Below are 17,874 nucleotides of genomic sequence, written 5' to 3'. Positions count from 1 at the left end.
CACAACTCTAGTGGGTCATAGGTAACAGCCAAAGCCAGGTCTCCCAGGTCAAGAGGCATCTAATAACTGATTCAGGAAGAGCTGAGAAAAGACCAGCCTCTGTGGTGGGGGTTCTGTGGGAGAGAAAATGTTCCAGGAGGAGGTGTGAAGCAATGCTGGGATGGAACACTAAGTGGGTGGGAGTGACAGGATATTGTCTAGTACCTAATGTGTGTGGCTTAGTCACTGCCAGTATGGTTAGTCTAGCCAGAACCTCCACAGGGGCCAGAAAGATGTACTTCCATCATCACTTCGGAGAAGTGAGTTGAAAACGATACAGTTGCTTTTTTAAAAAGAGATTGTTTTTCCCCACAGTTTTTACAAGTATTTCACATGCTCTAACAGGGACCATAGGAGTTCCAGGTTAATTGGTGACCTTAGGCTATGAAAAACACAAGGGGGACCAATCCCATAAGGCTGGCTTAGGGCATCCCTTACCATAAGATTAAGTTTTACTTCATCACTCATAGCTTATATCAAACTCAAATACTTTAATTTTTATTAAACCAATTCAAGAACTTTTCAGTGCCTTACTAGAGGATTGCCTCACAACTGAACCACCGTTTCTGGAGAAGAAACCACAGCTTCAGGCACATGACTGAAGTTTGGCCATGTCCCGTCATAAATGCTCCAACATCACCAGGGACAGAGGCTGTGAAAATGAGAGTGGGAAAAAAGTTAGAGAAGGGCTCCAGGCAATCATATAGCCAGCCCTCCTCCCTTGAACCCACAAACCCAGGAGAGCTCAAGGACTGCATCCTCCCCCCACATCTCACTCAACGTATCAAGTGCCTGACAACATGCCAAAGCACTCTGTGAAGCACTAGGGATAAAGACAAGGTCAAATCCTGTAACCAGGGGTGAGAGTACTGCAATGCAGGGTTATTACACGGGGTGGTAACAGAAACAACATACCAGTAACAAAAAACACAAGAGGACAGGAGTAGGCATACCTGAAGTTACACAAAGATTTGATCAGGAAAGGGGAGAATCATAACATCAATAAATAAGGGAACCGGTGGGATTTACAGGAAAATGAGTTTTTTTAAACAAATATATAAAACTGGCCTACACCCCAAGGGCAACAATTAACTGCATCCTCTAAGGACACAATTTGCATTTTTATAATCATTTACATTACCATCGGTATTCCACGACTTAGCTCAAAGACAATGAAATGAAACATGGAGTTAGCAAAGGGCACACTGGATAGAAATCATTTTTTGCGGACTTCAGTTTTTCCCACCAGTAAGGGGAAGAGGTATTCCCACTAGAGGAAATCCTGAGAGCAGAAAAGAGTTATGAAAATGTAGGTCCTGTGTGAAATAAGTGGTTTAACAGTAAGGGCTGCTTCGCCAAAAGCCACACCAAGATCAGTCCACTCTCCCCCATTTCCCATTTCAAACCTCAGCGTGAGGACTTCTGCCCAAACGTCCCTACGAAAGGTACTTCTTCAGCTCCTTCACCACCTCTTGAGGCTCAGGGAACTTGAGTTTGCGTGGGGGCCCCTTCTTAATCCCAGTCCAGAGCTCCGCACCTGGGGAAAGTCCACGAAATCATCAGGTGGCGGCGGTTTGAGACCCGCGCTTCCTCGCCTCGGATCCATGCCCCCCAACGCCCCGCCCCGGGCCCTCACTCACTGCTGCCGTCGGGTCGCAGCAGTGTCACCTCGAAGCTGCCCCTCCGGGGCTTGGTAGGGTTCACCTTCACCGGAAGCCCCGGGGCCTCCAGGCGCAGCGCCTGGCTCAGGGCCGCGGCGTTGCGCCCGTAGACGCGTCAGCTCATGCTAAGGAGAGATGGGGGAGGTGAGAGGCTGGGACCCTTGGTCTGCAGCGCCCTTGCCCGCCCCCCATTACTCCCCAGACCCCCTCACCAATGCTCGATAACGACGCTCGCCTCCTCCACTCCCTGCTGGCTGCTAGCCGGCTTCTCCCGCTTCTCGGCCGCTGCGGCCAGCGCCGCCTCGGCCTTCCGCTTCCTCCCGCGGGAAGCCATGGCGCCTGGAGCCCGGCTGGGAACCGAGCCGATCTGGGGCGGGAATAGGGTGGAGACGCGGCCACCGAGGAGAGGCCAGCCAAGGTCCGAGATCCAAACCGCAACCCACTCAGCTCTCCAAACAAAACCTCTCTTAAACTGCAGAAAGCGTGGCGCTGGGCGCACACGTGGCCTGGGGGCGGGGCCTTCGGGCAGAGCCACTCTGCACGCAGAGACGGGGGAGGTAGGCTCCAGACCGAACCACCAGTGCTTGGGGCGGGCGGGCAGCTCTGACAACGAGCCCGGCTTCACACAGGCTTTTCTGTAACCGCGAGACCAGCTAAATGGTGTGCATCATGATCCCTACCCAAAACCTCCTTCCGGGGACCCGCGGACCCATCCCAAACCAAGACAACTTAACTCTAGGGTTAGGGAATCTAAACCTTCTCCAGCTCTCCGCAATCGTGGGGACCGCTGTACAGCATTTGGTGAAACTGATCAGTACGCCCTTTGAAATTAAGATGGACAATTCCTCTGCAGTTGCCTGGCTTTTCTAATACATGAATAACACACAAAGGCGCAATCAAAAGTAAATCCCAGTCTCTTTATTATGGAAAACCATCAACTGGGTGTGGGGAGGATGTAGGAGGGTAAGTGAGACCCTGCCCAGGGGCTTTCTCCTCCAGGGCCCACCACACAAAGGCAGTCTCAAACTTCTATTCCCCTTCCTCCCAATCTCCATAAAATAGGGAGATTATTCAATACTATCTTCAATGAGAAAACTCTGTGGTTAAAGATTTCTCCTTGGGACCAGTGACAGGCTTATACTTTTTAAATATAGGCCACAGACCAAGCCAAAATGGCTTAAAGCAGCAAGGGTCTTGAGGGAAAAATCTTAGCACTAACTCTGCACTTTGGCCTGTTATGTTAGGGTTTAATCTAATCTAAGCAGGCTGTGTAGATCCATTATGAGGAATAATGAAACCAGAGTGTGATGGAGATGTGTGGGCAGCACACAGCAGTTGACACACTGGCCGAAGCTTGGAAGGAAAGCATTTCCCCCTCCACCATATAAGATCTTTCCCTCCTTCCAGTGAAATAGCAGACCACAGCAGTAGAGGCCTTCCTGGAGGAAACCTGTCATTTCCCTGGATGCCTCTTAGAAATCAGAAGCAATCTCCTGCCCCTCGTAGGCAGAGCCAAACAGGGAAAACAGAAAAAAAACGGCCAAGGCCTCAGGCAACGCTTGTGGCTACAGAAAGGGTAGGGCCTCAGAGGTGCCTGGGATTGACAGGAGAGGAAGTACTGAAGGCAGGGATCCTATTTGTCCTGCTTGCTCTCCTCATCTGGCACTGCAGTGGGCACTGGGGCCACAGGGTGCTCCTCGGGGATATTATCTCCAGCCTTTGATAGCTTCTTGGCCCGTTGATATAGCTCATTCAAGTTGAATTCTCGGATCACATTCTCCTGCGCAAAAGAGGTGCACACATCAGGGTTCAGGTTGGAAGGGGGTGTTATGTCTGGGAAGTTAAGTACAGTTGACTCTTAAACAAAGGTGTGGGGTTAGGGGCGCCAACCCTTCTTGCAGTCAAATATCCACCTATAACTTATAGTCAGCCTTCCGTATCCACAGTTCCTCTGAATCCGTGGTTCCACACGTGTGGCGGATTCAACCAACCTCATGGATCGTGTAGTGCTGTAGTTACTATTGAAAAATGTCCACATAAGCGGACCCACACAGTTCTAACCCATTTGTTCAAGGGTCAGTTGTATTTAGACACAGTCTAGAAAAGGAGGAAGCAAAGGACAGGAATCTACTCTAACCCAGCTGTCCTTTTTTGGGTACCTGGAAAAGTCTACTAATATTTACGTATTATGTGCCGGTCGCTGTGCCAAGAATTATGGTTACATTATTTAATGTAACCTGCAAAACAAAACCTGTGAGCCAAGTGCTACCGTCTCCAATGTACTGCCAAGGAAAAAGACTATAGGTACAAGAGCCATTGAGACTAAATCTTAACTAATAATTGTTGCCCAGTACTAGCATGTCTGGCACATGGTAGAAACAGTATAAATCTGCTAAGTGAATTCATGAATGAGGTCTAATAACTAGTCCACACTCTCAAAGCTTATGGGCAAGTAGCAGAACTAGGAAATTAAACCCAGGTTGGGCTCTAAAACCTACCTACTGTTCCACACCCTCCTCCAAAACTTGCCCACTCTTTCATATACCTCAGAGAAAGTCCAAGAGACAGCTCGTCCTTTTTTGTCGATCTGTGGCCGCCGCATGACCTCCTTTCCACCTTGGAATAGGATCAGGGTAGGGAGCTGCTTGGTGAGGGGTGACATGCTCACTTTGTACCTACAGGGCCCAGAAGGTACTCTGTAAATCCATCTGTGTATATATCACTCTGAATGATCCCCTGCCCAGGCCCTTACATACCGTGTACTAACATCAGTGTAGCGTCCAACGTCCACCTTCCCAAAATTTAGCCCTGTACAGTTGTACCTGAGAAGAATATATTATTTAACATGGTGAAAGAAGAGAGAATGAATGAATGAAGTAGAAGTACAGATATTTGGGGGTGGGGGTGGGAGTGCCTTTGGTTGCAATATGCAAAAATCAAGGCCAAAAACAATGAGAGGGCAGGTATAATTTCTGTCATCCCTCCCTTTGTCCTACTCACTTGAGGGAGAGATCAGCGTAGATAGGAGCAAATGACTGGCAGTCATTAGACCAATTGGCAAAGAACTCCACGATCCAAGTGACCCTCTTGTCCTGCTCCAGCTCTTCCTGTCACACACAGAACAAACAGTGAACCGGCTTACACAGGCTCCTGGAAAGATTCAGACCTTAGCACCTAATTCCTCATCCTGGCTTCCCTACACCTCTCCTCTAGATCCCACAGTGAACGAGTGCCCTTGACTTCCATTCTGAAGCACTGCTGTTCCTCCTAGTGAGGAGAGAGCACAACTACAAAATCACCCACAAGGGACCCAAGAAACAGAAGGAGAAAGAGTACTCACATCAATGGTTTTATCATTGAAGTACTTGATGTACTCAGGGCCCATATACAATGGGGGTTTGCATGTCATCAGGAACACTAAACACAGAAAAAAGTTGTCACAGGAAACATATAAGGCCTTGGGCAGGGGATTTACTTTCAAAGCGACTTAAAGATTTCAAGCACCAAAGAGTGCATTTTGTGGACATACATAGACACATTCCCTTCCTCTTAAAATCTCTGTAGATTCTCATCATCTGAGGCTCACACATAATTAATTAGGTATAAGATATGGCAGAAGGGTATGGAGAACCTGGTTTGGGGATGGAATTTGGTTCCCACAACCAAGTCTTGCAGTCTCCTTACCTATGCAGAGTGTGAGATAAAGCAGGCCCATGCGAATATCCAGGCGGAAGAAAAGAATTGCATTGGCCACTTTACTAAACATGAAGATGTTGCCTATATGTTGCTCCACGGTGACTGAAACACAGAGATGTCACAGGTCAGGCTGGGCTGCATGCTCCTATGACCTATTATTTGCCCCTCTTCCTGGAGTACTTTGAAATGGGAGAGGGGGAAGAGGATAAAAGTTCAAGATCAAATTCAGCCTTGGCACGGAATGAGGGACAAGTTCACCAAATAACGCCCCTCTCATAACATGGATGAAAGCACCTCAGAGGTCACTAGCCCTAATCTTGAGAGACAGAGAAGCAGGCTACACTTACTGGATCTGCGGTTCTTCATCATTACAATGGCACTAAGGAACATCAGGATCTCTACTTCTCTCTGGAACAGAATCAGAGTGACAGGAATGCCATGAACAGAAATGATTTGGGTGAGCAAGGGAGCCAAGTATGTAATAAAAACCAACAGAGATCCAAACTGGGAATGGTAACAATAGAGAAATAACTGGAGTCAGCTAAGGTGTAGTGGGGAAAACACCAGTCAGAAGGTCTAGATTCCAGCTCTATCCCTGCCACAAACTGGCTGGTGCCCTTCAGCAAAGCACTTAACCTCTGAGCTTTGGTTTCTTTGACTGAATATTTCAAAATGGTGTTGTGAGGATTAAATGAGTATGAAAGAGTTGTATGAAGTATACAGTATAAAACTGTAGATATTACGATCAACTCAGTGTGACCCTGGTAAAATAAAACTTTTCCAGGTAAACTTTCTCAGTAATATTCCATTAATACAACATATGGTTATTCCATTTGTTCGTTTTCATTTAAGTTAAATCATTCCTCTCCACCTAATATTCATAGTGATAATCCATGCACCTTTAATATAATTTGAGAGCTGAAGGAGGCCTTTCAAAGCTCTCAAAGGTCCTTTTCAGTACCCTTGGCTTACTGTTCTTTCTCACCTTCTACAATGTAAGCTCCGTGTGAATGAGTGAGACAGACAATAAACATGACATAATTTCAAAGAGTAAAGACTGCAATGAAGAATAACAAGGACTTTGTGAGAGAAAGTATAGGGGGAGGGTCTGAGGCTTTCCATACCTTTCTGTTTATAATACAGGGATCCAAATCTTTACTTCAGACAGAACCAATTAACTGCGATTTACAGCTAGCAATGAGGGACTTAGGTTTTTAGCCTGAATCTCCAACAAAGAGCAACTGACTGGATTTAGAAATGGACATGTAAAGTGGAGGGTAGGGAATGTGACAGACCTTACTAAATATTACACTCAAGTAGAAATTAGGAAGAGTTTTCAAGAATGAAGCTGGATTAGAATTGGCACTTATAATTATGGAAAGATGAATTTAAAAAGGGAAGTATGGCCAATCTGGAGACCAGAGATAGGACTAAAAGGAATATACTCTAAAGACAGAGAATGGGTCTGTGGTAAAGGCTGGCCATGTATACTCCAAACCTTATTTCCTTTTTCTCCTGGGCATACTGCAGGTAGACTCCCTCCTTGCATCTAGGGAGAACTGTGTGACTAGTACTTCTAAATGGAATGTGAATGGAAGTGATGTGCCACTTCTGTGCCCAGGTGGTTAAGAAAGGGTATGTATGCCCTTGCAGTCCAGCTTTCTTTCTTCATCTGCTGGCTTGATGATGCTGGGATGATCTTAAGGCCATCAGTTGAAGACAGCATGAGACAGGGTTCCAGAATAACTATATAAACCTGAGCCCCCTTGGTTGTTCACTTGTTTATTCATTGTTTTCAAACTTTTTATTAAGGAAATTTTCAAACATACACAAAAGCAGAGAGGATACTGAGGGTAGCAAAATATGCTACCCCAAAATATGCCACTTTGACATAAGGATTATTTTGAGTCTAAAGGCAATTCAGAAGAAGTAGAATAAAGAAAGGCTCAGTGCCCTCTACCTATTTGTCAAAAGGTAGGACATAAATTCTCAAAGGTGTCCCTCCAACCTCTACCAAGAACAAAACTAATCAGGGAGATAACTTTGGACCCTATCAGCCAGGAGACAGCACCAGGGGAATCTACATAACAAACTAGCCTTTATCTACCATTAGTTTACCTTTCCACAGTTTTCTGCTCTTGCAAGCCTGAAACTCCTTCCTTCATCCTGTCATTTCTCCACAAACTTATTGTTCTTTGTTGAAGATGCCATATAAGCTGGAAGCCACCTCTTTGAGTTACTGATTTTTCCCTGGGTATCTCCCGTGTATACAAGTTATACATGTTAATAAACTTCTGTTTGTATTTTAATTGTCTTTAATCTGTCTTTTATTAGAGGGGTCTCAGGCAAGACCTCAGAAGGGTAAAGGGAAAATTCTTCTCTGACCCCTACAATACCTTAATAAACCCCTATTACTCAGCTTCAATAGTAATATTTTGCCAATATGGTTCAATTTCATCTATGCTACCCATTTCTTTTGCTGGAGAAACTTAAAGCAAATTCCAACTATATCATTTCACCTGTAAATACTTCAGTATGTATTGCTTACGGATAAGAACTTTTTTTTTTTTAATTTTTATTCATTTATTTATTTATTTTTGGCTGCATTGGGTCTTCGTTGCTGCGCACGCGCTTCCTCTAGTTGCAGCAAGTGGGGGCCACTCTTCGTTGCGGTGCATGGGCTTCTCATTGCGGTGGCTTCTCTTGTTGTGGAGCACAGGCTCTAGGCGCGCGGGCTTCAGTAGTTGTGGCATGCGGGCTTCAGCAGTTGTGGCGTGTGGGCTCAGTAGTTGTGGTGCACGGGCTTAGCTGCTCCGCGGCATGTGGGATCTTCCCGGACCAGGGATTGAACCCGTGTCCCCTGCATTGGCTCGTGGATTCTTAACCACTGCGCCACCAGGTAAGTCCCAAGAACTTCTTTTTTAAAACAAACCAAAATACCATTATCATACCTAACAAAATTAACAATAATTACTTATTGTTATCTAATACCTGGCCCTTATTCAAATTCAAAGAACAAAGTATTAGATTTTGTACAACTTTGTACAGTTGTTTGTTCAAGTCAGGAACAAGCAAGCAAGAACCGCAAATTGCATTTGGCCAATGTGTTTCTTTGGTCTTCTTTAATTTCTAAAGGATACCTGCTCTTCCTTTTTACCCCAGGCTATTTATCTGTTGAAGACCTTGAGTCATTTGCACTGTCAACCTTCTGACTTTCTTGGATTTGGCTGCTTGCATACTCATGGTATGTGTTCTGACGTGGATGATCCTCTATTTCCCATATTTCTTGTAAAATGGTAATGAAATCTAGAGATGGGAATACAATGAAATCCAAATCTTTTGCCAAAAATACATCATAGGAGGTACTAGGTACTCCCTACTGAATCACTTCAGAGGACATAGCAACCTTTCATCTGATGGCTTTAGATGATCATTGTCTAGATTTATTATTTCATTAGAGAATGCTACATGACTTTTAAATGCTATCACTCCTTCTGTAAGCTCAAATTTTTCTATATCAATTATTTGGTTACTCTGACAGTATGTAAAGGAAAAGCAAAATACTTGATTCTTTCTTTTTATTTAATAAAATAGAAATAAACTTTTATTCTGTTAAGCCACTGAAATTTTGAAGTTTACCTGTTATTGCTAACATTATTTACCTTATATTCTAACTTCCAAATCACCAAGGTAAATCAGCAAAACACAGGTTTTCCAGGAAAACAAACACTGGCTATAAACCCTACATAGTTTAAAAACAAAAAACATAACAGAGTAATATGAAAATATAAAACCTCACAGTATTTTGCACATAATTAAGACAAGAGTATACAGAGAAATTAATTGTATAAAAGGTCCCTCCTTTTATTAAAATCTTTATTACTATCCACTTATATGTTTGAATCTCATTTTGGTTAAAGTGGTATAGATAAAAATAGGATCTTTTGAAGTAGCATGGCTACATTTGAGCTAATTAATAACAATGGGAAAGGACAGAGGAAGTATGAAAAAGTAAACAAGGGATGGAGAATAAAAGTAAGGAAGTGGGTTCTGTTACAGTTCAAGACTCATTTTGGGGCCTTGAAAAAAGGACAAAAACTCAGGTGATCCTCCTTTCTCAGAACACAGATGCGGCTATACAGCAGAGGTCAGAGAGGTTCAACTTATTTTTCTGAGTGGTCCCTCCACTCCAGCTCAGGGAATACTGCAAGAGGCTTGAGATAGATTTCCTTGCAATGTATTTTTTACAATTCCATTTCAATAGCCCTAACAATTTTATTCATTTTTACATCCCCAGGATGCAGCACAATGCCTAGCATTAACAGTCCTCACTCAGTAATTGTTAACTGAATTAAGCAATGGCTGACAGAGCGTGCTGGTACCATGGCCGAAGAGTGGTTTCAAGTCCTAGTCACTCACTAGTTGTTTGACCTTGGACAAGTCGCCTAACCACACCTAGATCAACTTCTTCATCAATAAAACGAGAATACTACTTGCCTTGTTTAACTCATTGGTTCCTCAAAAGGCTTTACATAATGAGCAGCACTGGAAAACAATGTACTTGCCTAGTTTGGGTAGGTCTGTTGTCGAGTATGAATTTTGAGATGGAAAGGAGCTTGGACTCAAAAGGCAGAAGACTCAGGCTGTTGTGCAGGCTAACCAGATGTTTTCCCATCCCAAACAAGAGGTTTAGGCTCGATGACGATCCACGCCCTACACTCCTAATAGTCTGTTAAGTCCGCTAGAGGCTCGGAACCTCAGATGTTCTCAAAAAGATAAACCTCGGGGCTCCCGGATGCAATCACAGGGGCAGGGGCAGGGACAGTCAAGGTCGCGGGGTCCTAAGGCGGGGGTCGCTCACCCAGTCAAAGTCACACGGGTTACCGTCTTCGCGTTGCGTAGGGAGACTGTGGCAGACAGGGGGCAGCTTCCTCACGAGTAGAAAGGCAGCAGAGAGCAGGGCTGACAGAAGGTAGTAAGGTCGGGCCAGCCATCGTGAAAGTCGCGGCACTGAATACACTAGAGCAATTAAAGGTGCCAGGACCGCCATCTTTCCGGCCCTAAAGGCCCCAACCGCTCTTCGGCGTCCGTAGGTCTGGTCCCGCCTCTCCCCCCATTGAGGCTGCCATTGGGCCCAGTGTCGGATGCACCGCCTCTGGACCCGGAATTAGATCTCTGATTGGCCGCTACGGCAGGTAAAAACTGAGAAAGGGATTTTATACTTTATTGGCTAACCTAGCTGTCGCTTTTTCTACGTGTCATATTATTGAATATACGACTGTGGCGAACGGAGGTATCGGAGGAGAATTTAATAAAGGTAGGTAATACTTCCGGAACGTTCGCAGAAGGCGCCGGAAGTAGTTACCGGAAGAGGGTAGGCAGGGCCCGAGGCAATCCAATGGTAAGAGGCTCCTGAAGGAAGGGGGCGGTAGCCCGGGAAAAGATTGACCAATGAAAATCATTAACGCCAGACACCGGGAGAGCGCCGGGGCAGAGGGGACGATGGAGAATTTCACGGCGCTGTTCGGGCCTCAGGCTGACCCACCGCCGCCCCCAACCGCCCTCGGCTTCGGAGCTGGAAAACCTCCACCCCCACCGCCTCCTCCTCCGGGTGGAGGGCCCGGCCCGGCCCCGCCCCCGACCGCGGCCTCGGCCCCTTCCGGCGCTGACAAGTCAGCGGCAGGTTGTGGCCCCTTCTACCTAATGCGGGAACTGCCAGGTGAGTACGAGGCCTGGCCAAAGCCATCCAGTCAGATCATAGCGAGGAGGGGATGGGCGTGGCTCTCAGCCGGCTGGCGGAGGTGAAGGGTAAAGTAGGTAACGCGTGCGGGGATTCCAGAGCTGTATATCGGAGAGGACTCTGAGACTCTGAGGATTCACAAGCAAAGGGATTACATGAATTCTTGGGATGGATTGAGAATGAGAAGAGTAGATATCCGTGACCACCTTTCACGCTCTATCGTGCCCCTGTCCCTGACAGTGGTTTATGGCTCCCTAAAAATTATCCAGAGTTTGAGTTTGCAGCTTGAGAGTTCTGATTTAATATCCTTGCGAACTTAGTTTCAAATCTGCCTCAAACTTCCTGTTGGTTTGGGGCGTGTTGCCTGCCTTCCTTCTCTGGGCCTCGGCGTTTCCTCATCTGTTGGAAGTGATTAGAATTTTTTTTTAAATAAATTTATTTATTTAATTTATTTATTTTACTTATTTATTTTTGGCTGCGTTGGGTCTTCGTTGCTGCGCGCGGGCTTTCTCTAGTTGCGGCGAGCGAGGGCTACTCTTCGTTGAGGTGCGCGGGCTTCTCATTGCGGTGGTTTCTCTTGTTGCGGAGCACGGGCTCTAGGCGCGCGGGCTTCAGTAGTTGTGGCACGCGGGCTCAGTAGTTGTAGCTCGCGGGCTTTAGAGCTCAGGCTCAGTAGTTGTGGCGCACGGGCTTAGTTGCTCCGCGGCATGTGGGATCTTCCCAGACCAGGGATCGAACCCGTGTCCCCTGCATTGGCAGGCGGATTCTTAACCACTGCGCCACCAGGGAGGTCCTCAAGAGTCATTCTGGACGTGTTAAGTCTCCAGGATGCCTTTCAGTTTATCCCAAGTCCTACTGCCTACATCAAGAGCTGAGGGAAATAATAATATTGTTACGGACTTTAAGGTTCACAGTGCAGTTATTTATATTATAGTATTTAATACTTAAATAGTCCCTTGAGATAGGCATTGTTATCTGCATTTTATAGTTGAAAAAACTGAAGCAAGGACTTACCTGCTGGTCCAGTGGTTAAGAATCCGCCTTCCAATGCAGGGGATGCAGGTTCAATCCCTGGTCGGGGAACTAAGATCCCACATGCTGCAGGGCAACTAAGCCCATGCGCCGCAATTACTGAGGCCCGCGCACCGCAACGAAGATCCCGCCTGCCGCAACTAAGACCCGACACAGCCAAATAAATAAATAAATATTTTTTAAATCTTAAAAAAAAAAAACACTGAAGCATAGTGAGGTTGACTTGACTTTAGTTAATTAGTGGTTGATGTCTACCAGCAGTTTCTTTAACCTTAACCTGTTCTGATTGTACCTATTTACATCAATCACTTGATAGATATTGACTATCCGTTCTGGGCAAATAGTGGGTGCGTAAAAAGGGAGCATGTGATGAGAAGAGGAGAGAGATCAGTAAGCCTGGTCCTTGCCTTTTTTTTTGGCTGCGTTGGGTCTTCGTTTCTGTGCGAGGGCTTTCTCCAGTTGCGGCGAGCGGGGGCCACTCTTCATCGCGGTGCGCGGGCCTCTCACTGTCGCGGCCTCTCTTGTTGCGGAGCACAGGCTCCAGACGCGCAGGCTCAGTAATTGTGGCTCACGGGCCCAGCTGCTCCGCGGCATGTGGGATCCTCCCAGACCAGGGCTCGAACCCGTGTCCCCTGCATTGGCAGGCAGATTCTCAACCACTGCGCCACCAAGGAAGCCCCCTGGTCCTTGCTTTTAAGCAGCTAATTTTACTTAAGAATGAAAAGTACGTCGTTTAAAGATAAATAGTGACTGTTATTTCTTGTCAGGATCAATGTCATTATTTTCTGGTCATGCCTCACATACAACTACTAAGAACTGCGTAATGGTTTTCAAAATGTGTTTCTTGTTGTTCAACATGACAGCAAGAATAAGTTGTCACCTTAGCTGGACTTTGAAGAATTCATACTGGTGAGGAAAATTAGGAAGAATTTTCTTATAATTAGGTCAGTTTTTCTAAAAGGAAACAATATGAGGGATATTTTTTTCAGGAGATGATGGATACCCGTTTGGATGGATCAGAAATTTTACATAGGGGAGTAGCAGTTGGTCAGGCCCCGAAGCTAAGTTACAGTAAGATGTGTTTAACCGTGAGTGACAGTCAAAGGAATTTGAGCTTTTTCCTGAGGGAATAGGAAACCATTGAGATTTTTGAACTGAGTACTGCTTCTAAAGATATCTGGAGAATGTGGGTGCCATGTACTAGAATAAAGGAACCATGAGTGAGGTGGGGAAGATTTGGAGTTAAAAAAAAATTAAATCTGCAGTGAATTAACTAAGACAATGTTGGAAATGGAAGATTAGTTTTCAGGAGAGGAAACTGAAGAAGAGAGATTTATAAGTCATCTTCATAGAACTGATGGGCAAAACAAAGTTCGATGGACTCTTAAGTTAAAGAATTTACAAAAAAGCACAGAGTGCCTTTTCACCTGAGCCTTGAGAATAATCATCTGGAAGGAGAGCTGACAGAGGAAAAAAATCACGATACTCTTAATGGCAGGAAGCAGTGCTGAGTTATGAGAAGTACCAGGGCACTGAGTCTCCTGCCATTACCGTGGACCACTCTTCTGAGATATTTGGCTTGGGAAGACAAAGGAAAAGAATAATGTAAGGCCTGAAGGTGGGGAGGAAAAATACATTGTTCATTTAATGTGTGCTGAGCACCAGTGGTACATAAATGAACAAGGCATTTTCTCTGCCCTCAGTGGGCTCATAGCTCAGAACCTGAGTTTTATCAAGTGAATGATTATAAACAAGTCACTTTTGTCATTTGTACCCTGAGTGTTCATCATAACTATACATGAAATTGTAGGCTAGATATTTCTACCCTCGCCACTGGACCCTAAATTACTCATAAGTTTGTATTCTTTCAAAAAAGCCAGCCGTGAAATGTTTATACTAATAATGCCTTCCATTTATATAATACTTTATACTTTTCAATATGTTTTCATTTGAACCTTAAAAAAAATTGTGTAATTAAGGTAGCTTTTACCCCATTCCATAGATAAGCGGAAACTGAGGCATAGAGGACGGCTAGGATTAGAAGTCTAGTTGCCCAGCTTCTAATCAAACATTTCTTTCTTCTAGGCAAAGCTATCATATTTGGTATTATTAGGAAGACTAAAGATGGTGGTAACAAAAGTTATGCAGCAGTAGCTAGAAAAATCTCCCGTTTTTCTCTGCAAAGGTGATTAGTGTTTCTTGCTAGTTTAAAAAAAAAAAAAAGGAAGCAAGACACTCAAGCCACTGGGTCATATTTGACCCTAAGTTTGGTTGTAGCTGAGCTGTGAGGTTATATTATTCTGGTCATGGCCAAAAGTATAATTTCTCATTAGTACATTTATGAAACACAGAACAGTGCACAGTGCTTAGCACAGAGTATAAGCATCATGTAAGTTATTACTCTGGTTAGTCCGAGTGTATCCTTTATTGGGTTAAAGCAGTTTCCACTGCTGCCTTATTTGGATTTTTGCCTATTTTTTCTCCTTCTCATTCCAACCTACCATTTTATAGTATTATATTTTTAGTGTTTATTGTATGTTATTTACTTTTGCTATTTGTTACTTTTTAAATAAAGTTATTTATTTATTTATTTATTTTTGGCTGCGTTGGGTCTTCGTTGCTGCACGGGGGCTATTCTCTAGTTGTGGTGAGCGGGGCTACTCTTCGTTGCGGTGCGCGGGCTTCTCATTGCAGTGGCTTGTCGCGGAGCACGAGCTCTAGGCGCGTGGGCTTCAGTAGTTGTGGCGCACGGGCTTAGTTGCTCCGCAGCATGTGGGATCTTCCTGGACCAGGGATCGAACCCGTGTCCCCCCCTCCCCGCTCATTGGCAGGCGGATTCTTAACCACTGCGCCACCAGGGAAGCCCTACTTTTGCTATTTCTTACTTTAAAAATAACTTTTTTTTTTTATTATTATTTTTTTTGGTAATTCTCACTTAAAAGATTCATTTACTTTCCCTTCTGGGTCAATGACGTAAAAAAAAAATTCTCTCCTCTTGGGACTAATTTTTCTTATTATTCTTCTCCCTGTATCTTGTAGGCAGCACAGAGCTGACAGGCAGCACTAATCTGATCACACACTACAACCTGGAACATGCCTATAATAAATTCTGTGGGAAGAAAGTGAAGGAGAAGCTAAGTAACTTCCTGCCTGACCTGCCAGGGATGATTGATCTGCCTGGTTCCCATGACAACAGCAGCCTCCGCTCCCTCATTGAGAAGCCCCCTATTCTTGGTGGCTCTTTTAATCCTATCACAGGGACCATGCTGGCTGGCTTCCGCCTCCACACAGGCCCGGTGAGTCCCCTCATGGGGAGGCCTGAAAGGCACGGAGGTGGTTTTTCTGTCTACCTCTGTTCCTTCATAACTTACTGAGAACAGATGATGGGAGCAGGGGATTTCCTCCCTCTGCTCACCTGGACCTTCCTTTGGTTCCTTCAGTTGCCAGAGCAGTGTCGTCTGATGCATATTCAGCCTCCCAAGAAGAAGAATAAGCAGAAGCACAAACAGAGCCGTACCCAGGATCCGGTCCCCCCAGGTAAGAAGTGGTTCCCTTCAAAGCCAGAAAATCGGACGTTCTGAATCTGTTTTGACCTTCCTCAGTTAAAAACCCAGTCAAATTCCTTATGAGCCCTGGACTCCCAGATTCTCCTCAAAGAAGAAATTGACATAACGTGGGTCTCCTGGGCAAGTAGGAACTTGGGACAGGAGCTTAAGCAGTGCCTCCAAATCCTTTCTGGTCATTTGAAGAAAAGCAGTTGCCCTCGACTAGGGGTTTTCCTCTAGTCTTCAGACTTAACGGCAGTGGAGAATTTTGAGCTCGACAGGTAACAGGCTCCTCATCTCTCCTACAGAAACACCATCTGATTCAGATCACAAGAAGAAGAAAAAGAAAAAAGAAGAGGATCCTGAACGGAAACGGAAGAAGAAAGAGAAGAAGAAAAAGAAGGTATGGGAGCGGCCGGTGTGTGCAGCCCGGTGAGTTTTCCCGTCTCACTCGTCCTGGGTGGAGTCTGGCTCTCTCACTCTTGCTCACTTTTCTTCCCCAGAACCGACACAGCCCTGACCACCCAGGCGTGGGCAGCTCTCAGGCCAGCAGCAGCAGCAGCCTCCGCTAGCAGGACCAGGGGACTCCGCCAGGAGGACCTTTCTGCTGTACTGAACCCGCTGACAAAAGCTGCCTTCCAGGCTCTTGGTCACTGCCTTGGGAGCATCCCCTGCAGCTGGGACAGAAGCCAGCTCCTGCTGTGCTCAGTTAAGATGAACACATTGTAAGAGAGAAGGGCTATGCTTTTGTAAGCCTCAGCCCAGTTTGCTTTCTCATGGACATCTCTTCCTCTCCTAGGAAGCTTTCATCTCTTTTGTGCCATTTGTCTGATTTAGGACTTTATCTGATTTTTTAGGATTTTTAATTTTCTTAAAATTGCATTTATCAAACTGGCTGAAGTGTGGCTGCCTGTTAAGAGGTAAGTGCCTTTCTATGAGAGTCAGGGTTTAAGCCAAGGCATGCTAAGATCTGAGGGGATTTGGGTCTTGTATTACATTATCTCATCAGCAGGCAGGGAAACAACCAAAATGAGACTGGGGAACATGGTCCAAAGGCGAGGCAGAGCTTGCTAATACCTTTCCACAGCAGACACATAACACTCTGCCTGTAATGTTGAGAACCAGTAACCTGGATGAACTTCAGGCTCTGTCTCAAGGAGCGGATTCACTTAGGTCTCAGCTGTGTTCTGGGTCAATTTTGTGTTGAAACAGAGTAGCCAACGGAAAAAGCACCCACAGTCACCAACATAATTCAGCAAGGGTGCTTCTTGGTCAAGCCTATCATTTTTTGAAATAAACCTCTGGCAAGCAAAGGTAAATGCTTCTCTTTATAATAAGAACTTTTGACCTGCCTCATTCCTTAAGACAATGAAATTATTTGGCCGATGTGAAAACATTTCTAAGACAGCAAAAAAAAAGGTAGCCTACACTAGCAAAATGTAAAATAAATCCCTTCAGTCTTTGCAGCAGGCCAGATAACCAGAAACATCCATGAGAAAACAAGCTAATGTAATCTGACTTTAAGCTCAGTTTGACACAGAACAGTTAAAATCTGTTGCAGTGAGCCAAGATTGTTCACCTAGATCAGCAGGTGGAAAACCACTCATTCAGCTCGTTTTAACTAGGATTTCAGAGCAAGAGTTTATATACTTAAGTTATGGACAGTGAAAATAAAGGGTTCTGGCCAGTTTTCTGAGATTTAGTATCTGAGGGTGCCTTTTTAAAATTAGGGCACAGCCTTTTGCTTTTGACAAACGGAAGAGACAATATGAGATGTCAGACTGCCACCCATATATCCCTCTAGTCTATCTAGCTGCCTTTAACAGGCCTTCATACTGTGATCATCCACCGGCTCTCCTTTGACTACATCCAAAATGAGCTTTATTTTCCAGAGACAAAATTCTGTATTAAGGAACAACTGTGGCAAAAGTCAAGAGCTCTCTAAGCTTTGAAATGACAAGTTTTGGTGGTTACAAAAGACCTTTTTCTGAAACATTTAAATCACTGAAATAAAAACAGGACCTCTTGTTTTAAGTGGTTATTTTCACTATAGTCCTGCTTAAAGATGGACCAGGACCAGAGACGCTTATGAGGTTTTCCTTGTAACTGACTTCCCATCAGAGATCATTCACCCTGCCTTAACCACACAAAATAACGCAAG

The 17,874-nt window shown here is 45.0% G+C and overlaps 3 protein-coding genes across 4 annotated transcripts; 1 reads left to right on the top strand and 2 right to left on the bottom strand.

Moving 5' to 3' along the window:
- Positions 1–510: 510 nt before the first annotated feature.
- Positions 511–2,202, bottom strand: SELENOH (selenoprotein H). Its single transcript, XM_061203377.1, has 4 exons — positions 1,913–2,202; positions 1,680–1,825; positions 1,446–1,576; positions 511–691 (listed from the first exon to the last, which is right to left on the bottom strand). Exons 1-3 carry the CDS (start codon positions 2,032–2,034, stop codon positions 1,476–1,478), a joined length of 369 nt encoding a protein of 122 aa, XP_061059360.1. The 5' UTR covers positions 2,035–2,202; the 3' UTR covers positions 511–691; positions 1,446–1,475.
- A 394-nt stretch (positions 2,203–2,596) lies between these two features.
- Positions 2,597–10,499, bottom strand: TMX2 (thioredoxin related transmembrane protein 2). 2 transcript variants are annotated; one of them, XM_061203374.1, is made up of 8 exons: positions 10,258–10,499; positions 5,744–5,804; positions 5,385–5,498; positions 5,041–5,117; positions 4,701–4,807; positions 4,457–4,522; positions 4,246–4,375; positions 2,597–3,480 (listed from the first exon to the last, which is right to left on the bottom strand). In XM_061203374.1, the coding sequence occupies exons 1-8, from the start codon at positions 10,444–10,446 to the stop codon at positions 3,334–3,336; spliced, it is 891 nt and encodes a 296-aa protein (XP_061059357.1). In that variant the 5' UTR covers positions 10,447–10,499; the 3' UTR covers positions 2,597–3,333. The 2 variants fall into 2 exon arrangements, with proteins under 2 accessions (XP_061059357.1, XP_061059359.1); XM_061203376.1 differs by lacking the exon at positions 5,385–5,498.
- A 353-nt stretch (positions 10,500–10,852) lies between these two features.
- Positions 10,853–17,747, top strand: MED19 (mediator complex subunit 19). The gene is made up of 5 exons (XM_061201776.1): positions 10,853–11,115; positions 15,208–15,464; positions 15,609–15,705; positions 16,022–16,116; positions 16,217–17,747. Exons 1-5 carry the CDS (start codon positions 10,899–10,901, stop codon positions 16,283–16,285), a joined length of 735 nt encoding a protein of 244 aa, XP_061057759.1. The 5' UTR covers positions 10,853–10,898; the 3' UTR covers positions 16,286–17,747.
- The last annotated feature ends 127 nt before the right edge of the window (positions 17,748–17,874 follow it).

The sequence above is a fragment of the Eubalaena glacialis genome, chromosome 10, assembly GCF_028564815.1.
Source record: "Eubalaena glacialis isolate mEubGla1 chromosome 10, mEubGla1.1.hap2.+ XY, whole genome shotgun sequence".
Classification (NCBI taxonomy): domain Eukaryota; kingdom Metazoa; phylum Chordata; class Mammalia; order Artiodactyla; family Balaenidae; genus Eubalaena; species Eubalaena glacialis.
Note: the sequence above shows the minus strand (reverse complement) of the source record. Positions and strands in the feature narration are given on the sequence as shown.